The sequence below is a fragment of the Trichosurus vulpecula genome, chromosome 4, assembly GCF_011100635.1.
Source record: "Trichosurus vulpecula isolate mTriVul1 chromosome 4, mTriVul1.pri, whole genome shotgun sequence".
Taxonomy (NCBI): domain Eukaryota; kingdom Metazoa; phylum Chordata; class Mammalia; order Diprotodontia; family Phalangeridae; genus Trichosurus; species Trichosurus vulpecula.
This window is the reverse complement of record NC_050576.1, coordinates 157,767,518-157,794,066: the sequence shown is the minus strand read 5'-3', so window position 1 is coordinate 157,794,066 and position 26,549 is coordinate 157,767,518. Positions and strand designations below refer to the sequence as shown.

Below are 26,549 nucleotides of genomic sequence, written 5' to 3'. Positions count from 1 at the left end.
GGACATCCTTGCTTCCATCCTGATCTTACTGGGAAAGCTTCAAATTTATTCCCATTAGAGATAATGCTTGCTTTTTTGGTTTTAGACATATATTATTTATTATTTTAAGAAAAGTTCCATTTTATTCCTATGCTTTCTACTATTTTAGTAGAAATGGACACTGTATTTTGTCAGAGGCTTTTTTGCATCTATTGAGAAAACCATCTGATTTTTGTTGCTTTAGTTATTGATGTAGTCAGTTATGCTGATAGTTTTCCTAATACTGAACCAACCCTGCATTCCTAGTACAAATCCCATCTGGTTATAGTATATGATCTTTGTGATATATAGCTGCAATCTCCTTGCTAGTATAGAAAACATTCTTAGGACAATTCCAGTAACAGACAGAATGGCCTTTACCTTAAGCTATCCCCTCATAATTTGAATTTCCTCAGTTAGGTCAGTATATTTTGAAGCTTTGCATTCCACGTAGCCTGATCATCTAGTATTTGATAGAGAACTATTAAAAATGCTTTTCTGTAACTATTAAGAGTCAATGTTGCATCTGGGGAATTGTGGGCAATAGTTTAGTTTGGAATGATGTTTCATTACCAATGTAGTTTAGTGGGATATTTTGAAGTCTGTATTTATAGTATGGCAATTTATCATATTAGTACACCAAAGATATCAAGCTCTTAATGTATAATTTGAGCCACTAGTTCATATGCTGTTAAGTATTTGATAGTTGTTAAATTTTTGTGGCCTATGTGTTACAGTTTCTACTGGTTCCTACCATTCCTACCAATTCCTGATATTCTGCATTCTAGCCTCCTGAACGCTTCTATAATTTCTGGAGGCAAATTGCCATCATAAATCCCTCCATTCCAACAAATCTTTCTACCCTCAGCTCTCCCCCGACCCCATACTACTTTTCGATTGACATAATGTTGACTGAGTTCATGTGGATGCTGCCTATGAAGGGCATTTTGATTCCACTACTGAATCCTAGCCTTTTCATAGGTTCCTTTGGGAGGAAAACTATTTTCATTTACATTCAACAAACCAGTTAATGTACTTATCATTAGCTTTTATTATTACTCACTGAAGTGACATCTGCTAATTCCAAAAGATTTCTGTAAGTTTATGACCTATTAATCATTTATTCATCTCTATCAATTCTCTTTCTCCTTTGGGGGGGGGGTGCAGAGAAGAAGCATTACCCTTTCTATAGTTGCCTTAGAGTAATAAGCCCAGTGTCTCATGAATATTTAAAGCAGCTCTTTTCTTGATACTTTTCCAACTACATTATTGTCCATTTTTTAAAATTTATTTATTTAACATATTTAGTTTTCAGCATTGATTTTCACAAGAGTTTGAATTACAAATTTTCTCCCCATTTCTATGCTCCCCCACACTCCAAGATGGCATATATTCTGGTTGTCCTGTTCCCCATTCAGCACTCCCCTCTATCATCCCACTCCCCTCCCATCCCCTTTTCCCTTCCTTTCTTGTAGAGCAAGATCAATTTCTACACCCCATTGCCTGTGTATCTTATTTTCTAGTTGCATGCAAAAACTTTTTTTTTTATTTTTGAACATCTGTTTTAAAAATTTGAGTTCCAAATTGTCTCCCCTCTTCCCTTCCCACCCACCCTCCCTAGGAAGTCAAGCAATTCAACATAGGCCACATGTGTATCATTATGTATAACCCTTCCACAATACTCATGTTGTGAAAGACTAACTATATTTTGCTCCTTCCCAACCCATCCCCCTTTATTGAATTTTCTCCCTTGACCCTGTCCCCTTTCGAAAGTGTTTGTTTTTGATTACCTCCACCCCCATCTGCTCTCCCCTCCATCATCCCCCCGCCCCTATTTTTTATCTTCCTCCCTCTTCTTTCCTGTGGGGTAAGATACCCAATTGAGTATGTATGGTACTCCCTCCTCAGGCCAAATCTGATGAGAGCAAGGTTCACTCATTCCTCCCTCACCTGCCCTCTCCCCTCCTCCCACAGAACTGCTTCCTCTTGCCACCTTTATGCGAGATAATCCACCCCATTCTATCTCTCCCTATCTCCCTCTCTCAGTATGTTCCTCTCTCATCCCTTAATTTGATTTTATTTCTTTTAGATATCTTCCCTTCATCTTCAACTCACCCTGTGTCTGCTCTCTCTCTTTTACATATATATATATATACACACACACATATATAAACACATATATGTACATATAGATAAATACATACATACACATTCACACATATATATATATATATACATAAACATATATATATGCATATTCCCTTCAGCTACCTTAATACTGAGGTCTCATGAATCATCCATGTCATCTTTCCATGTAGGAATGTAAACAAAACAGTTCAACTTTAGTAAGTCCCTTGCAATTTCTGTTTCTTGATTACCTTTTCATGCTTCTCTTGATTCTTGTGTTTGAAAGTCAAATTTTCTATTCAGCTCTGGTCTTTTCACTGAGAAAGCTAGAAAGTCCTCTATTTTATTGAAAATCCATATTTTGCCTTGGAGCAGGATACTCAGTTTTGCTGGGTAGGTGATTCTTGGTTTTAATCCTAGCTCCATTGACCTGCAGAATATCGTATTCCAAGCCCTTCAATCTCTTAATGTAGAAACTGCCAGATCTTGGGTTATTCTGATTGGGTTTCCACAATACTCAAATTGTTTCTTTCTGGCTGCTTGCAGTATTTTCTTCTTGATCTGGGAGCTCTTGAATTTGGCAACAATATTCCTAGGAGATTTCATTTTGGGATCTATTTGAGGAGGCGATCGATGGATTCTTTCAATTTCTATTTTACCCTGTGGCTCTAGAATATCAGGCCAGTTCTTCTTGATAATTTCTTGAAAGATGATATCTAGGCTCTTTTTTTGATCATGGCTTTCAGGTAGTCCAATAATTTTTAAATTATCTGTCCTGGATCTATTTTCCAGGTCAGTGGTTTTTCCAATGAGATATTTCACATTGTCTTCCATTTTTTTATTCCTTTGGTTCTGTTTTATAATATCTTGATTTCTCATAAAATCACTAGCTTCCACTTGCTCCAATCTAATTTTTAAAGTAGTATTTTCTTCAGTGGTCTTTTGGACCTCCTTTTCCATTTGGCTAATTCTGCCTTTCAAGGCATTCTTCTCCTCATTGGCTTTTTGGAGCTCTTTTGCCATTTGAGTTAGTCTGTTTTTTAAGGTGTTGTTTTCTTCAGTGTATTTTTCGGTATTTTGGGGGGTCTTCTTTAGCATGTCATTGACTTGTTTTTCATGGTTTTCTCGCATCCTTCTTATTTCTCTTCCCAATTTTTCCTCTACTTCTCTAACTTGCTTTTCCAAATCCTTTTTGAGCTCATCCATGGCCTGGGACCAGTTCATGTTTTTCTTGGAGGCTTTTGGTGTAGGCTCTTGCACTTTATTGACTTCTTTAGGCTGTATGTTTTGGTCTTCTTTGTCAGCAAAGAAAGAATGCAAAGTCTGAGACTGAATCTGGGTGCGTTTTCGCTGCCTGGCCATATTCCCAACCAACTAACTTGACCCTTGAGTTTTCAGTGGGGTATGACTGCTTGTAGACTAATGAGTTCTATGTTCCACGTTTGGGGGGGGAGGTGCCAGCTCTATCACACCAGCACTACTCCTTCCCCAAGATCCCCCAACCTGGACTGGGCTTAGATCTTCAGCAGACTGTGCACTCCTGCTCTGATCCGCCACTTAATTCCTCCCACCAGGTGGGCCTGGGGCTGGAAGCAACAACAGCTGTAGCTGCCCCACCTCCGCTGCCCCCCGGGCTGGAAGCCAAACCACGAACTCCTTCCACTCACGCAGCTTTTCCCACTAACCTTCTCTGCTGTCTTTGGTGTTTGTGGGTTGAGAAGTCTGGTAACTGCCGCAGCTCACTGATTCAGGTTTGTAGGGCACATTCCGCCCAGCTCCTGGTCTGGTTGTTCCATGCCCCTCAGGCTGGGCTCTGCTCAGCTCCGCTCCCAGCTCCCAGCTCCCAGCTCTCAGCTCCGTGTGGGATAGACTTCACGCAGAGTCCATCCAGGCTGTCCTGGGCTGGAGCCCTGCTTCCCTCTGCTGTTTTGTGGATTCCGCAGTTCTAGAATTGGTTCAGAGCCATTTTTTATAGGTTTTTGGAGGGACTCGGCCCAGAGCTCACACTAGTCCCTGCTTTCCAGCTGCCATCTTGGCTCCACCCCCCTATTGTCCATTTTTACAGTTCCAAAAGTATACGTAAAAATTGGTATTGCCTAGGTCAAGGATTCTTTGTGCCATAAACCCCTGTGATAGTCTAATGAAACCTATGGACTTCTAAGAATAATACTTTAAAAACATAAAATACATAAGATTATAAAGGAAATAAGTTTTATTGAGACACAGTTATCAAAATATTTTTAAAAGTCCATGGACCCCAGGCCAAGAACCCTTGGTACAGGTATTAAACATCCTGTGAAAGTTTTTATGTCAGGATCCCAATAAGTCACCTAACATATTCAGCTACATTCTCTTACTTCTTGGCTTTATACTTGATGGGCCTTGCCTAGAGGAGACCTAAGTGTTTGTAAGTATCACATTCCTCCATTAGTTCAATGTGGCCCCAAGATTAAAGGTCCAAGCTTTCGATCTCTATCTTCCTTTACGTAAATAAAGATTTCTATACTAATTGAGTTCAAATGACATTTTGGTATCCTTTGGAAAATATCCCAGAAGATGAAGGAGATATTTTATGTGTTTTTCTCTTTTTGGTGGAGCTATGTAGGGTGATGTTATCCATGTACATCAAGTAGTAAATATAATGTTTTGTTTGATCCCCTCTTTAAATTAGAAGCCAAACTTAGTTCTATTTAGGAGAGAAAATAATGTATTTGAGAGTACACAGAACCACAGTAGGATTTAAATTGTCTCCCTGAAATATACCACATTTTATATCTATTGTTCTTGACATTATTTTGAGGTGTCACTTTTCAAAATAGAACAGGTTCCCATATAAACATCAATTACTTTAGCAATCTCACTATGCTTGGGCACTCTGAATATTTAAAGCACATGAACAAACCAAGACACCGAGAGGATCAAGTAAAGAGGAAAAGGACCATGTGTACAAAAATATTTATAGCAGCTTGTTTTGCAGTGACAAAGAACTGTATACTAAGGAAGTGTCCATCAATTGAGGAATGACTACGAAAATGGTTTGTGAATGTAACTTTACTGCAAGATGATTTGGATGAAGAGTAACAGAACCACACCTAGATAATAATTAACAAAACTTTATTACTATTCACAAGAGGAAGATTTGACACCTCCAAACAGAGAACATGGTGCATGTCCCTAATAGCCCCTAGCCAAGAGCAGCTCATAGTAGAATTCTGGATGTAGAACCCTGCAATTAAATACAATAAATGTTAAATGCCTACTATGTATCAGGCACTGTGCTAAGCACCAGGGATGCAAATAAAAAAAAGACAGTCCCTACCCTCAAGGAACGTATGATCTAATGGGAGAAGACAACACAAAAAAGGAGGCTGAAAATGGGAAGATGGGGGGAAGAAATCTGGAATGGGAGCATGATGGTGGAGTCAAATCCAAGGAGTGCAGCTGGTGGCAAATGAATGTAACAATTTTTTTATTTCCATCAGTGTCAAGTTTTTTTGGAGTTTTAGACAAACAACTAGTATGACACCAATAGAAGACTATCCCGTCAAACATGGGAGAAGATAATTTAGTTGGGACCAGTGAAATGATGGTATTCTCCAAATTGTCTAATAAGGAGTAAGGAGGGAGGGGCAAGGAGATAAAGAACTTAAAGTATGCCAACCATAAGAGGATAGGGTGGTAATGCATGGTCTTTGTATTTATTATTCTTATTATTATTATTATTCTTAGCTTCCATGCAGGCTGTGGAGCTTGGGCTGTACCAGTTAAAGCAGTTTTTTACCAGTTCATGGTAACTGAATACTGTTGTACAATATGAAATGACCAAAGGCATGGCTCCAGAGAAGTCCCAGTGAAGTGAAAAGAACAAGGAAAACAATTTATACAATTAAAACATTATAAAGACAATTTTGCAAGACTTGGAAGCTCTGATCAGTGCAATGACCAACCATAATACCAGGGGACTGCTATGAAGCATGCTACCCCATTTCCTAAGAGAGAGAAAGGGATAATGGATTCAAGTTGCAAAATGAAACATCAACAAGCATTTATATAAGACAGTAGAATTGAGGAGGGGGGAAGATGATGGTACATGAAAATGCAAATCCATTATGTACAACTTGCTATTACTTTTTAAATATATATTAAAGTTATTGTGTAACTTTTTCCCTCTTTTTTCTTCTCTCCCCCTGCTGCCCTAGGGATGGCTACTATTAGAATGACGTTCTCTGAAAGTTGTTCTTAAAGTAATGTTGCTATTACAGTACATAATATTGTCTTGGTTATGCTCATTTTGCTTTTAATTATTTCATACAAGTCTTTCCATATTTTAAGATCGTCAAGTTCATAATTTCTTATAGCACAATAGTACTCCATCACGATCATGTGCCACAATTTGTTCATTCATTCCCCAATTAACCAGTATCCCCACAATTTCCAGTCCTTTGCTAATACAAATAAATTTACTAAAAATATTTTAGAACATATATTATTTTTTTCCTTTTTCTTTAATAATCTTTGGAAATAGACCTAGCAGTGGAATTGCTGAATCAAAGGGTATAGACGGTTTAATAACTCTTTGGGCATAAATCTAGATTGCTTTACAAAATGGTGAGATCAGTTCACAGCTCCACCACCAGTGAATTAGTGTTCCAATTTTTCTACATCCCCTCCAACATTTGTCACTTTCCCCTTCTATCATTTTAGCAAATCTGTTGGGTATAAAGTGATATCTCAAGATTGTTTTAACTTGTATTTCACTAAGCAATAATGATGTAGAGAATTTTTTTCATGTGACTATAAATTATTTTGATTTCTTCATCTGAAAAACAACTGTTCATATCCTTTGACCATTTACCAATTGCGGAATGACCCTTATTCTTATAGATTTGATGGAGTTCTTTATATATTTGAGATGACTTTTATCTGAGAAACTGTCTATAAAATTTCCTCCCAATTTTCTGCTTTCTTTACAATCTTAGCTACATTTGTTTTATTTGTACAAAAGTTTTTTAATTTGGTGTAATTGAAATTATCCATTTTACTCCTCACCTCCCTTTCTATCTCTTGTTTATTCATAAAGTGTTTTCCTATCAATAAGTCTTATAGGTGATATGTTCCATGTTTTTCAAATTGTCTTATAATATCTCTGTATCTAGGACATGTATCTATTTTGACCTTATCTTGGTAAATGGCATAATATATTGGTCTATGTCCAGTTTCTGCCAGACTGCTTTTCTCTTTCCCAATACTTTTTACCCAAAAGTGAATTCTCATCCGCAAAACTTAAGTCTTTACACTTGTCATACACAAGGTTACTCTTGTCACTTGCTGCTGTAAATTGTATGTCTACTCTCTTCCACTGATCTACATTTCTATTTTTTAGCCAATACCGGATAGTTTTGATAATTACTGCCTTACAATGTAGTTTAAGATATAGTACTCCTAAACCTCCTTCCTTTACATGTTTTTCATTAGTTCCTTTGTTATTCTTCACCTTTTGTTCTTCCAAATCAATTCATTATTGTTTTTCCTAGCTCAATAAAATATTTTTTAGTAATTTAATTGGGATGGCATTGAATATATAGATTAATTTAAGTAAACTTGTCATTTTTATTATATTGAACCTGCCTACACATGAATAATTTAATATTTCTATAATTATTGAAATCTGATTTCATTTGCATAATTTTTAATATAATTTTGTTCACCTAGTTTATGGGTTTGCTTTGTTAGGTATTTTAATATTGTCTAGAGTAATTTTAAGTGGGATATCTCTTAATATCTCCTCTTGCAGGGTTTTGTTTCTGATATATAGCAATGCTGGTAATTTATGTGGATTTTCTTTATATCCTGCTATTTTGATAAAATCATTATTTCAACTAATTTCTCTTTCTCTATTGTATTCTTATAAACATTTAGAGATATAAATTTTCTTCCTGCTGCTGCTTTTGCTGTATCCCTTAGGTTTTGATGTGTTTTCTCATTATTGTTATTCTCTTTAATGAAATTATTTATTATTTTTTATAATTTCTTCCTTAACCCGCTCATTCTTTAATATTAAATTGTTTAGTCTCTAGTTTTTAATCTCTGTACCCATAGTCACTTATTAAATATAATTTTATCATATTGTGGTCTGAAAAGAATGTTTTTTTTATATTTCTGCTTTTCTCCTTCTAACTATAAAATGTTTGTGCCTTAATATATGGTCAATCTTTGTAAAGGCACCATGAACCACTGAGAACAAGGTGTATTCCTTTCCATTCCCATTCAGTTCTCTCCGGATATCTATCCTATCTAATTTATCTAGAATGTTGTTCTCTCCCTTTGCTTCTTTCTAATTTTTTTTGTTAGATTTATCTAGTTCTGAGAGTGCAATATGAAAGTCCCCTACTATTATAGTACTACTATCTATTTCTACCTATAATTCATTGAATTTTTCTCTTAAAAATTCAGATGCTATAATATTTGGTGCATATAGGTTTAGTATTGATTATGCTTTGTTTCCTATGGTACCTTTTATCCAAATGTATTTACCCTGTTTATCTCCTTTAATTAAATCTATTTTAGCTTGAATTTTGTCTGAGGTCATGATTCCCACTCCTCCTTTTTTGTTTTTTGTTTTTATATTTTTGCATCTGCTGAAGCATAATAAATTCTACTTCAGATTTTTATTTTAACTCTGTGCGTATCTCTTATTTTTAAATGTGTTTCTTGCAAGCAGCATATTGTTAGAATCTAATTGTTAATCGATTTTATTATCCATTTCTAGTTTTATGGGTGAGTTCATCCCATTCACATACAAGTTATAATTATTATTTGTATATTTCCCTCCATGCAACTTTTCCTCACTATTGTCCTTCTTAGCCTCTCTTTTTGCCCTATCCCTTCCCACCTATCTAGTTTACTTTTAACCACTACTTCCCTATTCCACACCTTTTTAAAGAATACCTCCTCTATTCTTTCTTTATCCTCCTATTCATTATTCTACACCCTTCTAAGAGTTCCTCCCTTAATATCTCCCCCTACCCTCCTAAATCTTAATCTGTAGACCCTTCTAAAAGTCACTCTCTCATCCTGTTCCCTTGTCCTCTTATGTCTTTCTAAGTTTAGAAGGCCTTTAAAGACTTTTTGGATACACACACACACACACACACACACACACACACACACACATATATATATATATATATACATATATATATATATATATATAGTTCCCTCTATAACCCAGGTCCAATGAGAGTAAGGTTCCAGCACTACCCACTGTCCATCCCCACCTGCTTCTTCTGTATCAGTATGAAGTAATTGCTTCTTTTTGTCTTTTCCTACCCAATTCGCTTTTTAGAATCACTCCCTTCATACTCAGCTCAGGTCCAGCACTTTTCTTTCAAACTACCCAGGTAATATTGACAGTCTTAAGAATACTGATAACATTTTCACATACAAGAAGTAAACATTTTGACATTAATGAGTCCCTTATAACTAGTTTTTAATGTTTTTCACGTATCTCTTCTGGATTTTATATATCAAATTTTCCATTGAGTTCTGGTTTTTTTTTGTCACAAATATCTAAAAGTCTTTCAGTTCATTTAATGTCCATTTTTTTCATCCAGGATTATACTTAACTTTGCTGGGAAAGTTATTTTTGCCTGCAACCCCAGCTCTTTGAAATATAATGTTCCAAGACCTATGGTCTTTTAGAGTAGAAGCTGCTAGGTCTTGTAAAATCCCGATTGTAGCACCACAGTATTTTTTTTCTTGTTGTTTGTAATAGCTTCTCCTTAACCTGAGAGCTTTGAAATTTGGCTTTGATACTTCTGTAAGTTTTTATCCTGCTATCTCTTTCAGGTGGTGAACAGTGGATTTTTTTCTACTTCTACTTTGCCCTCTTATTCTAGAACTTCAGAATAATTTTCCTTAACAATTTATTGTAATATTATATCAAGATTCTTTTTTTTTATCATAGCTTTCAGATAGTCCAAAGATACTTACATTGTCTCTCCTCAATCTGTTTTTCAGATCTAATTTTTCCGATGAGGTGTTTCATATGTTCTTCTATATTTTTTCATCCTTTTGATTTTGTTTTATTATTTCTCGGTGTCTCACAATGTCATTCACTTCCTTTTGCCCAATTCTAGTTTTCAAGGAGTCATTTTCTTCCTTAAGATTTTGGATCTCTTTTTCCAATTGACTGATTTTCTTTTCAAAATTTTCTTGATTTTCTTGGATTGCTTTTATTTTTTCCTATTTTTTCTTTGATTTCTCTTATCTGATTATTAAAGTCTTTTTAAGTTCTTCCAAGAACTCTTTTTGGGCTTGTTACCATTTCACATTGTCCTTTAGGGCAGGAGTGGCCTTTTTTTCAACCTCACTATCTTCCTCTGAATATGAAACCAGATCTTATTTTACATCTGAGTAGCTATCTATGGTTAGGTTCTTTCTCTTTTGCTTACTCATTTTTATTTTTATTTTTATTCTAGCAGCTTATTATTGTAATCATGTTTTAATCCTGAATTGTGGGAAATGGTGCTCTAGTTCTTAGATCTTTCTTACTTTTTTTTTCTGAACTCTGTTTGGGGGCCTTGGGTACTCCTCTCCTCTCCTAAGCCACATATAGGGCCCCCAACCACTCTGTCCCCAAAATGGTCTTGCTTCCTGTGGTACCACACTCATCAGACATGTGCTTGCTCCTCTTTGCCCACAGTTACAGGCTGGGATCATGTCTGCTCAGCACCACTAGGCTTGGCATCCAGAAACCACTTCTCATACTCAGCCATCAGATTCCCATGCTGTTCATTAGATAAAAGTTTGTTAGGTGAAAGTTCCTAAGGCCTAGGCTGCTTCCCAACCCAGCTGCCCCCAGGGTTTGTTGTTTATTCATTCAGTGGTATCAGCCTTGGAGTTGTTTGCATTTCACTCAGGCCAAACCTCAGCTGCTGGAGATTATATCTTTCCTGAGGTCCTTTCAAGTTCTTTTAGGAGGACAACTTCTTTACTCCTTTATTTTTGCCACCCCATGATCACTTTGAAGTGATGTTCTGTCTTTGGAGGAAATTTGTAGAGCCTGGAATATTCTCATCTGCTCCACCATCTTCCCTGAATCCAATTTGGAATTGTACCCAATAGGCTATAAAACCATGTATAAGGGGGCAGAGACAAGACAGGAGAGAAAAGTCAGCAGCTCAGTTAAACTCTCCCAACATTCCCCTCCAAACAACTTTAAAATAATGCCTCAAATTAAATTCTGAAATGGCAGAGCTCATGAAATGCTGGAGTGAGACAATCTTACAGCCTAAGACAACTTAGGTCAGCAGAAGAGGTCTATGACATTGGGAATAAGAGGTATTTGGCCCACAGGGCATCACAGGTCTTAGCAATAGCATTGCAGCAGTACCAGCAGCAAGCCTCCAAGGCAGCTGCAACAGAGGCAGCAAAATCTTTAGGAGCTCTCAGTCCACAGATATTAAGGAGGAAGACAACTGCTCAGAGATTACAGGAGACCTTTTGATGGCACTAGACACAAGACCCTGTTGAATTGTCCACATTCAATTCCAGGTTGCAGTTCAAAAGTGAAAAGAAGCACTAGCATGTACAGCCCTAGAGTAGCAAGGGACCCACTTAGTCAAAGTTCCAAGGCCAAGAGGATTTTTAGCACTTGTGGCTATAGGGAAACAAGGGCTATTATTGGTTAAAGACCAGAACACAAGCCAGGAGAGCAGTGATCACTCCTCTCCTTTGATGAAACAACCCTGGAAACACCAGAAACTTACAGACTACCAGAACTAGTTCTGAAAACAGTAGCACAAAATTCCTGAAGCTTGATAAAAGGGAAAGTGGAGTAAGGGAGGTAGTGGCCAGAAGCAAAACAGACTTTTGAGGAGGAACTGGATAGGAAGAGAGAAGGATAAACAGAACAAAATAGGATGGAAGGAAATATACATTTTGTAATCATAACTGTGAATGTGAATGGATGAGCTAACCCATAAAATGGAAGTGGATGGCAAAATGTATTTGAAACCAGAACCCAACAATATAATTTGAGCAACAGAATTGAAAGAGAAAGACACAGAGTTAAAATAAAGGGCTGGAGTTTAATGAATTTGGCTTTAGCTGGATTAAAAAAGGCAGCAATAGTAATCATGCTTTCAGACAAAGCAAAAGCAAAAATAGGCCTAATTAAAAGAGATAATCAGGGAAACTACATTTTGATAAAAGGTACCATAGACAATTTCAGAAGGACATGACAAACCAATCCAGTATCTTTGCCAAGAAAATGCCAAAAATAGCGTCACAAAGAATCAGATACAACTGAAATGACAGAACAACAAAAACCATAGATGATGAAGTAATATAAAAAAATTTTACAGCAAGTTTCTCTGATAAAGATCTAATTTCTCAAATATATGGGGAACTAAGTCCAATTATAAAAATAAGAGTCATTCCCCAATTGATAAATGCAAAAAGGATATGAACAGGGAGTTTGCAGAAGAAATCAAAGCTATCTATATTCATATAAAAATGTTTTAAGACACTATTGATTAGAGAAATGCAAAGTAGAACAACTCAGAAGAAGTACTTCACACCTATATAAATGAAAAGTTCTGGAGGGATAAGGGAAAATTGGTACATTGATTAACTGTTGGTGGTAAAGTTGTCCAAACATTCTGGAGAACAATCTGGAACTATGTCCAAAGGGCTATAAAACTGTGCATACTCTTTGATCCAGGAATGCCACTACCAGGTCTGTATCCCAAAGAAATCAAAGGAAAAGGAAAATGATTATTTCTCCAAAAGTATTTATAGCAACTCTTTTTTGTGGTGGCAAAGAATTGTAATGATGGCCAATTGAGAAAGACTTGACTACTCTGATCAATACAATGATTCCAGACAATTCCAAGGGACTCATGATGAAAAAATGCTATTTATCTCCAGAGAGAAATTATGAATTCTGAGTACAAATTGAAGTATAATTTTCTTGCTTTATTTTTTGCTCTGTCTTTTAATATGGCTAATGTGGAAATAATGCATATTTGCATAATTTCACACATAAAAAAGAATCATTGGACTCTCAGAAAACCATGATTTAAAAAACATAGACATTATATTGAAGAAGTCATAAGTGTAAACTTTCCAGATCTATTAGAACCAGAGGTCAAAGGAAAAAGTCCCAAATATGTAATAGCCAAAATTTAGAGCTTCTATGCCAAAAGTGGGGGGAAAAATTCTGCAAGCATCCAGAAAGAAGCAGCTCAAGTATCAAGGAACCACACTTGAGATAACACAAGATCTGGTAACTTCTGTTATAAATGTGAGGAAATCTTGGAATACCACATTTTAAAAGGCAGAAAATACAATCTTATAATTAAAAATAACTTAGCCTGAAAGTCTGAGGGTTTTTTGCCTATTGGGAGAAACATAGATCTTAAATGGAATAGAGGACTTTCAGGCCTTTCTAATAAAAGTATCAAAGTTAAGCAGACACTTTTAAATAAAAATTTAAAAAGTCAAGAGAAGCCTAAAAAGACAAATTTCAGCAAATGGAAGTAGCTGTATGATGATTAAGTACAAATATTCTAACAGAGGGAGAATAAATGTGTCCCTTCAGAACCTTAATATGTTCATGGTTATTGAGAGTTAAATAAGAACAGGGGGAAGGGCAGTCCTGGGGGTGGGTTGGATCTTTTCTAAAGTTCTGAAGAGGGGAGAGATAAGGGGTGATAAAAAGAACATATTGGTGCAAAAAGAAGAAAGGAGGGGCAGAATTTGTTATTTCTCATTGTAGGGGTGTGAGAGAAGACTTTACAGTTATGGAGTAAGAGATGAATGAGTGGGTACCAGATGAAACTCATTCTTATCTTGAAACAAAAGAGGGTTGAATACACATACACAAATAGGTTAGTATAGAAATGCTTCAAACTCAACAAAGTAAAAGGTGGGTCATTAAGAGGGAGGATTATACTGGGGAGGCAATAGTTGTATGAAAAATGAATTTACTGGTCCTTAGGGGAGAAGAAGAAAAGAATTAAAATATAAGGGGAGTAATTTAAATTGCTTCTTAGATAATTTGGAAGTACCTGAACGAAATGTGGTATATGAATGTATTGGAATAGTATTGTGCCTTAAAAAATACAAAAGATATGAGAATCTCTTCAGAAAATCCTTGCTAATATGAACTGATGCAGAATCAAGTGAACAGAACCAAAACAATGTATACAAGGACAAAACATTATAAACAAAACAACTCTGAAAGACTTAGAAACTCTGATCAATCACATGACCAAACATGTCTCTATAAACCTATGATGAAGCATGTGACCAGCCTCCAGGTTCCAGACACAAAGAGCAGAAAGAGGAATACTTTTTTGGACATGACAGCTGTGTGGATGCTTTCAAAAACCAAGAGGTTTTTTTTCTCTTTTTCTTCTTTTTTAAACATTTATTTATTCATTTTTAGTTTTCAACATTCACTTTCATAAGATTTTGAGTTTTAAATTTTCTATTCCCCCTACCACTCCCCCCTCCCCAAGACAGCATGCATCTGATATAGACTATACATGTACTACCATATTAAACATATTTCCAAATTAGTCATGTTGTAAAGAAGAATTAGAACTAGAGGGAAAAACCACAAAAAATAAATGGGTGGGGGGAGAAAATAGTATGCTTAAATCTGCATTCAGGTTCTGGATGTGAATAGCATTTTCCATCATGAGTGTTTTGGAATTGTCTTAGATCATTGCATAGTTGAGAAGAGTTATGTCTATCAAAGTTAGTCATTACACATTGTTGCAGTTACTGTGTGCAGTGTTCTCCTGGTTCTAATCATTTCACTGAGCATCAGTTCATGTAAATTTTTCTAGGTTTTTCTGAAGTCAGCCTGCTCATCGTTTCTTATGGAACAATAGTATTCCATTACATTCATATGCCACAACTTGTTCAGCCATTCCCCAATTGATGGGCATCCCCTCAATTTCCAATTCTTGGCCACAAAAGAAAGAGCTGCTATAAATATTTTTATACATATAGGTCCTTTTCCCATTTTTATGATCCCTTTTGGATACAGACCTAGAAGTTTTATTGCTGGGTCAAAGGGTATGCACACTTTTATAGCCCTTTGGGCATAGTTCAAAGTTATGCTCCAGAATGGTTGCACTCCAGAATGGTTGGATCACTTCACAACTCCACCAACAATGCATTAGTGTTCCAATTTGCCCACATCCTCTCCAACATTTATCATTTTCCTGTTTTGCCATGTTAGCCATTCTAATAGACACCTCAGAGGTGTCTTGATTTATGTTTCTCTAATCAATAGTGATTTAGAACATTTTTTCATGTGACTGTAGATAGCTTTAATTTCTTCATCTGAAAGCTGCCTGTTCATATCCTTTGAGCATTTATCAGTTGGGGAATGACTTGCATTCTTATAAATTTGACTCAGTTCTCTCTATATTGTAGAAATGAGGCTCTTTTCAGAGACACTGACTGTTAAAATTATTTCCCAGCTTTCTGCTTTCTTCTAATCTTGGTTGCATTGGCTTTGCTTGTGTAAAAACTTTTTAATTTAATGTAATCAAAATTATCCATTTTGCATTTCATCATGTTCTCTATCTCTTGTTTTGTCATAAATTCTTCACTTCTCCATAGATCTGGCAGGTAAACTATTCCTTTCTCTCCTAATTTGTTTATAGTATTCCCCCTTTATGTCTAAAATATGTCCCATTTTTGCTTTATCTTGGTATATGGTATAAGATGTTGGTCTACACCTAGTTTCTGCTATGCTATTTTCCAGTTTTCACAGCAATTTTTGTCAAATAGTCTATTCTTATCCCAAAACCTGGAGTTTTTGGGTTTTTCAAAAAGTAGATTACTATAGTCATTGACTGCTGTGTGTTGTGTACCTAACCTATTCCACTGAAGCACCATTCTCTCTCTTAGCCAGTACCAGCTAGTTTTGATGATTGCTGCTTTATAATATAGTTTTATATCTGGTATAACTGGGCCAACTTCCTTTGCATTTCCTTTCATTAATTCCCTTGATATTCTGGACCTTTGTTCTTCCACATGAATTTTGTTATTATTTTTCTTGTTCTATAAAATAATTTTGGGTAGTTTGATTGGTATGGTATGAAATAATAAATTAATTTAGGTAGAAAAGTCATTTTTATTATATTAGCTTGGCCTACCCATGAGCAACTGATATTTTTCCAATTCTTTAGATCTGAATTTATTTGTGTCAAAGGTATTTTGTAATTTTGTTCATATAGTTCCTGGGTTTGTCTTGGCAGGTAGACTCCCAAATATTTTATATTGTCTATAGTTACTTTAAACAGAATTTCTTTTCTATCTTTTGGTGTTAGGCTTTGTTAGTAGTATATAGATACGCCAATGATTTGTGTGGGTTTATCTTATATCCTGCAACTTTGCTAAAGCTGTTTATTATTTCAAGCAGTTTTTCATTTGATTCCCTAGGATTCTCTATGTATAACATCATATCATCTGCAAAGAGTGATAACTTTGTTTCTTCATTGCCTGTTCTAATTCCTTCAAATTTTTTCTTCTCTTATTGCTAAAGCTAACATTTCTAGTACAGTATTGAATAACAGTGGTGATAATGGATGTCCTTGTTTCATCCCTGATCTTATTGGAAATGCTTCTAGCTTATCCCCATTACATATAATGCTTGCTGAAGGTTTTAGGTAGATGCTACTTATCTTTATAAGGAAAACTCCATTTATTCCTATGTTCTCTAGTGTTTTTTTCATAGAAATGGGTGCCGTAGTTTGTCAAAAGCTTTTTCCTGCATCTATTGGGATAATCACATGATTTCTGTTAATATTGTGATTGATATAGTTAATTATGCTAATAGTTTTCCTAATATTGAACCAACCCTGCATTCCTGGTATAAATCCCACCTGGTCTTACTAGATTATCCTTACGAGAATTTGCTGTAATCTTTTTACTGATATTTTATTTAAAATTTTTGCCTCAATATTCATTAGAGAAATTCATCTATAATATTCTTTCTCTGTTTTGGCTCTTCCCAGTTTAGGTATCAGTACCATATTTGTATCATCAGAAGAATTTGGTAGGACTCCTTCTTTGCCTATTTCTCCAAATAGTTTCTATAGTATTGGAATTAATTGTTTTTAAATGTTTGGCAGAATTCACTTGTAAATCCATCTGGCCCCAGAGATTTTTTCTTAAGGAATTCATTGATAGCTTGTTCAGTGTCTTTTTTCTGAAATGGGGTTACCTAAATATTTTTTTCTTCTTCTGTTAATGTGGACAATTTATATTTTGTAAATATTCATCCATTTCACTAAGATTTTCAGATGTTTTTGGCATACATTTTGGGAAAATAGCTCCTAATTATTGTTTTAATTTCCTCTTCATTGGTGGTGAATTCACTCTTTTCATTTTCGATACTGGTAATTTTTTTTTCTTCTTTCTTTTTTTAAATCAAATTAACCAAAGTTTATTTATTTTATTGATTTTTTCATTTTTACACCTCTTATTTTATTTATGAGTTCAATAGTTTTCATAATTTCAATTTTTTAATCTCTCCTTTGAATTTCAGATTTTCTAATTTGGTATTTAATTGGGGATTTTTAATTTGTTCATTTTCTAGCTTTTTTAGTTGCATGCCCAATTCACTGATCTCCTCTTTCTCTATTTTATTCATTTAAGCATTGAGAAATATAAAATTTATCCTAAGAACTCTTTTGGCTGTGTTCCATAAGTGTTGGTATGTTGTCTCATCATAGTCATTCTCTTGGATGAAGTTATTGTTTGTTTCTATGATTTGTTGTTTAACCCACTCATTCTTTAGGATTAGATTATTTAGTTTCCAATTAATTTTTAGTTTATCTTCCCATGGCCTTTTATGGCATGTAATTTTTATTGCATCATGGTCTAAAAAGGATTCATTTGATATTTCTGCCTCTCTTCATTAAATTGTGAGGTTTTATGCCTTGGTATATGGTAAATGAGTAAGGTTCAAACAATGCTTACCTCCCTCCTTTCTTTCCTTTTACTGCAGTAGGTCTTTGCACCTCTTCATATGATGTAATTCACCCTTTTCTATCTCTTCCTTTCCTCTTCTCCCAGTACAATTTTTTTTTTACTCCCTTAATTTTTTACCACATCAAAGTCAACTTAAACCCACCTTCTCTGTCTATATATTTCCCTTCTAGATGTTGTAATAAAGATACAGTTCTCAAGAGTTATAAGTATCATCTTCCCATGTAGGGATGTAAACAGTATTCCCTTATTGAATAATATGTTTTTTTTTCCCTTTCTTGTTTACCTTTTTATGCTTCTCTTGAGTCTTGGATTTGAAGATCACATTTTCTGTTGAGCTCTGGTCATTTCATCAGAAAGGTTAGGAAGTCCCCTACTTTTATGGAATGTCCATTTCTTCCCTTGAAAGTTTATGCTCAGTTTTACTGGGAAGTTAATCCTTGGTTGTAATCCAAGCTCCTTTGCCTTCTGGAATATCATATTCTAAGCCCTCAAATTCTTTAATCTAGAAGCTGATAGATCTCGTGTAATCCTATGTTTCCATTATTTTTAAATTGTTTCTTTCTTCCTGCTTGCAATATTTTCTCCTTGACCTGATAATTCTGGAATTTGGGTACAATATTCCTTGAAGTTTTCATTTTGGGATCTCTTTCAGGATGTGATCAGTGGATTCTTTCAATGACTAGTTAACCCTTTGGTTCTAGGACCTCAGGACAGTTTTCCCTGATAATTTCTTTAAAGATGCTGTCCAGGTTCTTTTTTTGATCATAGCTTTCAGGTAGACCAATAATTCTTAAATTATCTCTCCTGGATCTATTTTCCAGGTCAGTTGTTTTTCCAACGAGGTATTCTATTTTTTAATTCTTTTGATTTTGTTTAACTAATTCTTGATGTCTCATAAAGTCATTAGCTTCCACTTGACCAATTCTAATTTTTAAGGAATTGTTCTCTTCAGTTAGCATTTGTACTTCCTTTTCCATTTGGCCAATTCTACTTTTTAAGGGGTTGTTATCTTCAGTCAATTTTTGTCCTTCCTTTTCCAAGATGTTGACTCTCTCTTGCATACCTCTCATTTATTTTCCCAATTTTTCTTCTACCTCTTTCATTTGACTTTTAAAATCTTTCTCAAGGTCTTCCAAGAAGGTTTTTTGGGCTTAGGATCAATTCATATTTCCCTTTGAGATGTAGGTATATAGACAACATTGTCCACTTCTCAGTTTGTGTTTTGATCTTCCCTGTCGCCATAGTAATTCTCAATGGGCAATATTCATTTTTGCCTCTTGCTCGTCTTGTTTACCTATTTCCTTGCTTGTGAAGTTGACGTTCCCTGCTGCTGGAGCACAGGGAGCACTGTCCCAAGCTTCTTATGCTGGGGACCAGGGGCCTGGTCACTTGCTTTATGTGCTGGGGCCTCAGGTTCTGGCAGCTGGGTGGTGTAGGTTTCTGGCAGGTTACCTGGTGCTGAACTGGAGTCCTAGTGGTGGTGTCTGGCATGTGCTAGTGCCAGGTGGGGTTCTTCTGCATTTCCCTGGGCCTACACTGAAGCACATGGAGGTCTAACTGCTCAAGGATGCTTGCCTGGCATTGCACTGAGGCACAGGGGTTTCAGCTACTGGAAGAAGCCTGCCTGCCCCAGGGCTGCACAGGTGTGTGTGATGATTCTCTGAGCTGGAGTCTGCCAGTTCCCATGGCTATGCTAAGGCACTGGGGATCCTGGTGTTGGCATTTTCCAGCTTCACCACCCTGGAGCTCAGGATCTCCCACTGATTTGCTGAGGTATAGCTTGTTGTTGGCTTGCCAGAACACCTCCTGTCCTGGGCTGTATTCTCCTTTTTACCCAAATGAAATGGACCTTTCTTGGTGATCTTCCAAGTTTCCCAGGCTAAAAGACTGCTTCTTCCCATCTTTCTGTTATCTTCACTGTTCCAGGATTTTTCCTGGGGCACTATTTTCTGGGGTTTTTAGAGGTCAATAAGGGAGAGTGAGAGTGATTTACTGCTTACTCTGCTATCTTGGCTCCTGGAAGTCAGGAAGTCTCTCTATTTCTTTCCCTTAGTTTTTATGAGGGAGAGGGAAATTGTGGTGCCCACCCCTCCAAAAAAAGAGGGACACTGAAACATTTCTTTGCACAGATAACAAAAGAAGGAAATTTAAAAGGGAATACAAAGAAGCCAGACAGTTTTGAAAATAAAGTGCAAGATTTATTATATACTTTGTCATAAATCAAGTAGTATGAAACAGAGATTTGTGGTTTCATAAAGAATTTTCTTTTTGTTTTTTTCTTCATGTATAGAAAATGTTTTGATGATTAAGTTTAGAGTAAAAATAAAATTAAAAAGAAATATGGGATTGTGTTAATTCTAAGAAGAAGCTAGTAAAATGCTTTACTAATAATTCATGTACCACTTTCTGAACTAATAATTATAAACATTGACCAGGCCCCAACCCCTCTTCCTCTCAATTTTGCTGAGAAGTGAGAGTCTTGGACATCTCCCTTGACACAACTATTCTGTGATTCATTATAATAATGGTATGTAGTCTTCTTTGTTTAATCCACCTTGCATTTTTGTTATTTTGGACTCCTTGCAGTTGTATAGATATCCAAATATTTTCTATATCATCCTTTTTTAAAGTTCTCTCTCCTGCTTCTTAACCCTTTATATTAAAGATTTTGATGGATGTTGGATTTTTATTTTGTTCCTTGTGCTGCATTGACTTCTTGCAATATCTTAACCTTTTAACTTTTTCATTCAATTGATTGTTAATGAAATCTGGAATTTCATACATGCTTTTTACTTTCCAAATTCCATTTCTGTGTGTTTCTTTTTTCTAGTCAATAAACACTTATCAAGTGTTTTCCATACCTCAGGCTTCATGCTAAATGTTGGGGTAACAAAGTAAGGCAAAAGAGTCCCTATCCTCAAGGAGCTCCTCACATTTTCTAATGAGAAAGACAATATAAAAATAGCTGATTATATAGAAGGTACGTAGAGAGCTGCTGGCAGATAGGAGAAGGGACTAACAGTTATGGAGACCAGGAGAAACTTCCTATAAAAGGCAAGATATGAACTGAGTCTTTAAGGAAGCCAGAGAAAGTAAGAGGGAGAAGTGAGAAGAGAGAGCATTCTGGGTATGAGGGGGTAGCCAATGAAAAGTCATGGAGATAAGATACAGAATTTTGTGATAAATATATTATATATACATAAATATACATATATGTAGGCAATATAAGTAGGCCAGTGAAGCCGAATAATTAAGTGTGTTGAAAGCCCCAAAATATGAGAAGACAAGGGTCCATGTTATGAAGACCTTTAAATGGCAATATTTGATCCTGGGGGTATCAAAGAGCCACCAGAGTTTATTGAGTAGGGAGTGACATGGACAGGCATATATGCTTAAGTAAAATTATATTGGAAGCTAAGTGGAAGAAGAAGTGAAGAGAGAACAGAGATATGGAAACAAATTAGAAGTATATTGCAGTGGTCCAGGAGATAGGTGATACGGGTCTGAACCAGGCCTACTATTTGAGTGAGAAGAGGAAATATACAGACATGATGTTAAGGTAGAAAGGATAAGATTGGGCAACAGATTGGGTATGTGGGGTAAGATGCAAGTACTAAGGATAAAACTGAATTTGAGAGCTTAGGTAACTAGAAAGATTGCATACCCTCAATGGTAATAAGGAAGTTTGACAGAGGGAAGGATTTAAGATAAAAATAAAGATTTCTGTGTTGGACATGTTGAGTCTGAGATTCCTAAGGGACATGCAGTTGCAGATGTCCAAAAGGCAGTTGGTGATATGGGGTTGAAACTGAGGAGAAAGGCTGGGGTTGGATATCTAAGCCTAAACATTATTATCTTCATAGAGATGATAATTGAACCCATGGGATGTGATGAGGTCACCAAATGAGATAATATAGAGTTAAAAGAGCAAAGGTCACAAGCAAATCCTTAAAGGACATCCACAGTTAGTGAATGTGTTTTGGATGAAAAACTGGAAGAAGAAATTGAGAAGAATCAGTCACATAAATAGGATGAGAGACAGGAGAGAGCAGTGCCATCAGGACTTAGTGGAGAGGTGACCAATAGTGTCACATACTGCAAAGAGGTCAAAAATGATAAAGAGTAAGAAAAGCCCATTGGACTTAGTGATTAATGGCACATTGGTAAATTTGAAAAGAATTTTTTTCAGTTGACCGATGAAGTTAGCAACCATATAACAGAGGGTTGTTGAGAGAATAATGGGAGTGGAAGGGAAGGCACATTGTATAGATAGATTTGTTAAATTTAGTTGAAAAAGACAGGAAAGATATTGGATATTGGATAGCTAGGAGGGATGATATGATCAAGTGAAATTGTTTTTAGGTTGGAGGACATATGGTTGTGTTTGTAAACACTCTGAAGGAGCCTATGGATAGGGAGAAATTGGAGAAGGGGAGGGAGGGCAGAAGAGAGGAGGGGAGAGAAGGGGGAGGAGAGGTAAAGAAAATGGATAATAGCAGGGACAGTCTGTTGGAGAAGATAAGAGGGGATGGGAACAAGGGTTCAGGTAGAGGGACTGGTCTTGGCAAAGAAAGAGGGAAAGGTATCTGAGTGATATGAGATGAGGAGAGAAGAGGGAGTCTCTGCAAATGATCTTAATTTTGTCATGAATTATGAGGTGTTATCTTTATCTGAGAGGGTGGAAGAGGGGGTCCTGTTGGATGTTTCAGTAGAAATAGCTTGATGATATGACCTTGTATGTTTTGTTATCTCCTGCAGACTAAATCCAACTGATGCAATGAAGAGTCCACTTGGGGAGATATTGCTAAAGGCATTGGAAGAGCTAGATTCTGGAGAGCTTAAAAAATGTAAATTCATCCTAAAGAATAGAGATCTGATAACCAAGAAGGAAAGCCAAGCTGATCTAATTGACTTATCTGACTATATGGTAGAAAGGTTTGGTGCTTTGATTGCTCTGAACAAGATTATTAAAGTATTTAAGGACATGAACCTTAATGAAGCCGCTCAGACCCTTCAAAAACAAAAAGCTGAAGGTAATTGGATAGTAGGCCCTTGATTCATTTCAGACTGTACTTCTCTTCAAACTGAGAGGCAGCATAGTCCTGTGGAATTGGACTGAAAGTCAGGAGATCTGCTTCTGAGTCCCATTTCTGCTACTTACTGTGACCTTGATCAAGTCATTTCCCCCTTGTCTATAAGACGTGAGATCTGTGCTTGATGACTCTTTAAGGTCTCTTTTAGCTCCAGCATCTATGATTCTTTATTTCTTTTTTGAAGTCTCAGCAGCTGCCACTAGGAAGGTGTCAAGTTCTCACACATGGCCACAAGATGGCAGTAACTACACACAGGAGATGGGAGCATCTGAGAGTCTGGCACACTCTTCCCAAAACCTAAGAAAATCCAAATATTCCAGAGTGCGGGATCTGAATTGGATCTTAGAAATTACTTAGTCTAGCTTCATCATTTTTTTTCAGATGAACAAACAGGACTGTATGGAGGAAATGACTTGCTTAAAGTCACACTGCAAGCAAGTAGCTGTGGTGGACTCAAAGCCAGGTCTTTTGACTCATTCCACAACACTGTGCTGGCAAAGAAAGAATTGGCAAGCTTAGGAGGGAGTCACTTAGGAATGAAAGAAAAAGCTGATGCAATCTTTACTCTGAATAAGACCATCCCCTGGCTCTCCTTTTCTTACTGTTCTCAAGTTCCATGAAGCCCTCAAATAGTCCTGGGTCATATAACCCCCATCTCTCTTCTAGTCCCATGATGATGATGAAGAGGATGATGACATTAACATGAACTTGGATTATATTATATTATATTATATTGTTGCATTATATTACATATTTTATTATATAATCATATCATAATATACAATTATAGATATATTATTATATTAGATATCACAAATAATGTTATAATCTAATATAATGTATCATTAGACAATATATCTTATCATAGCTAGCATCTATATAGCACTTTAAATTTGCAAAGTGCTTTACATATATGATCTCGTCTGATCCTCACGGCAACTGTAGGAGGTAGGTGCTATTATAATCATCCCCTTTTTATAGATGAGGAAACTGAGGCTGGGGGAAGTTAAGTGACTTATGAAGGGTCAGACAGATGGGAAACATCGGGAGCAGGATTTGAGTTAAAGTCTTCCTGACTCCAAGTCTAACACATCGTGCCACCTAGCTGACCTTTCTAGGAGTGTTATCTCTGATCTATGAATTTGGGAAATTATCCATACCAGAAACTAGCCTATGTATGCAAATTCTGGACAAATGGTAGGAGAACTAGTCCTTACATTCTAGGTAGCAAAAGGATCGGAGGGGAGAGAATTCAAGGGCCAAGAAATAAAACCTCTACTTCTCTGAATGCATATGGTAAGAGATGTAGGTACAAGAGGGAAATAGGTAATCCAAAGAGTGGTCCATTAGGCAAAGCCCCTGCCACAGGACCTCCTTCACTAACTATTGCTGTTGTGGTTGTGCGATAGTAATCAGAATGGGACTTTTCACTGTTTTTTCTTTTGGAATACTGAGGTAATCAAGTACCTTTGACGAATCTTGCCTTTCAAATGGAATGGCAAGCAAAGTGGACTTTTTGTTGTCTTTATTTTGGAGTGCTTCTCAGCACTAAGGAATCTTTGACTGAATCAGAAGTCTTGGATGACTTGCTTACGTCTAGGGAAGGCTTGGTTCTCGTGGATTTGAGTCACTTTGAGTGGCATGGTTATGATGCCCTTTGACCCTGAGACTTGTATATAAGTTCAGAGGTTAGCGTTTTGCCTTTGGGGGCACACTCATTGAAAGAGTATTGGTGATGAGACTCTGGGTAGCTGATTGAAAGAGCCTCCCTGGCTTTGAAAAACCCAGATGTTGATGCTTCTCTGGTAACTATGTATATTGTGATTTTGTCAAACAGAAATCTGTCTATTGATATGTTTATATTGTCTCTGTTTGTAATTTCTGTTTATATTTGCTCTGAAGTTCAGGGTACTGACTTTTCCCCCTGAACTAAGTGAATATCTTTGTTTAGTTAAAGTAAGGTCATTAACCCCTTTAATTTGCTTTCCATAGAAAAGCAGATGAAAGAAGTTCTGCTGGCAGCCCTTTTGTGTGCTCTTGTTGCACATTGATATGGCATGTTTTATAGACGAGTCTGTATTTGAAGGCCAGTGAACATGAGGGAGCTAAATGGCATAGTGGATAGAGTACTTTCCATGAAAGATCTGAGTTCAAATCTATGTCTGATGTTTATTAGCTCTCTGACCTTGAATAAGTCACTCAACATCCCTCAGCCTGTTTCATTATATGTAAAACGGAGTTAATGGCATCAATCTGACTGGATTGTTGTCAGGATCAAATGAGATTATACATGTAAAGTGCTTTGCAAATCTTGAAGCATTATCAATGTTAGCTATTTATACATAATATATACATATATATGAATACACACATATGACAGAATAATGCAATGGAAAAAAAGCACTGAACTAGAGCACCAGAATACCTGGAACTCCGTTTTGCTACTTACTATGTACCCTTAAGCAAGTCAGTTAGCCTCTTTAAGCCTTGGTATCTTCCTCTGTAAAATGGGGTTAATAATATCTTTCTTGCCTAATAAAGTGTCATAAGAATAATATGAGATAGTGCTTATAGACTACTCTGTAACTATAAGCACCACAGAAAAAAAATTACTTTTGAGAGAATAGGATGTTGAAAATTATTCACTTGTCCAAGAAGGACTCCTTCCAGCTAACTTATCATTTTCCTTGTTCTCAAACCAGTTGAGATGAAATACAAAAAGAAAAAAGAGAAGAAACCAGTGACAAAAAACAAACAGGCTCAAATGAGAACAACATCTTCTAATAGCAAAAATGCCGACAACCCTCAGGTGATGAAGAAAGATGACCTGAAACCCAACAATGAGTCAAAGAAGAATCCTATTGCTGGGGTAGGTAGGAGCCAGACCATAAGGAGGTCTTCAGTCAATAGACAAGGCAGTCATCCCTGCTGTGATTCTCCTCTCACAGTCCACACTGAGGCCTTTTCTTCAGTAAGCTCTCAATCTACAAATTAAAGGCAAAAGAATGATTGGGAGACAGGGATGTAGGGGGTGGGATGATAGGATATTACAGTAATGACCAACTATATCACTCATCAGTTCCCAAACTCCTTCTCTTCACTAATGATAACAGTTCCTACACTATAACCCCCCGAAGTCAGAGAGATGAACCATATGACCTCTTAAATTGATGGTCCATGGGAAATAATTTTGTGGCATTCTGGAGACCTCCCTTTCCTCAATTACTGTAACTGGACTCAACAGCCTCTAAGATCTCTTCCACGTCTAAGTCTATGATCTTATGGTAA

General features: G+C 36.4%; 1 protein-coding gene across 2 annotated transcripts in view; it reads left to right on the top strand.

Annotated features, from left to right (window-relative positions):
- Positions 1-26,549, top strand: part of LOC118847888 (gamma-interferon-inducible protein 16-like) — a 57,611-nt gene that overhangs the window by 15,818 nt on the left and 15,244 nt on the right. For both annotated transcript variants that reach the window (XM_036756568.1, XM_036756569.1), the window contains exons 3-4: positions 22,927-23,201; positions 25,964-26,130. In XM_036756568.1, the coding sequence (XP_036612463.1) occupies positions 22,927-23,201; positions 25,964-26,130 (442 nt within the window). The remainder of the gene's footprint in view (positions 1-22,926; positions 23,202-25,963; positions 26,131-26,549) is intronic.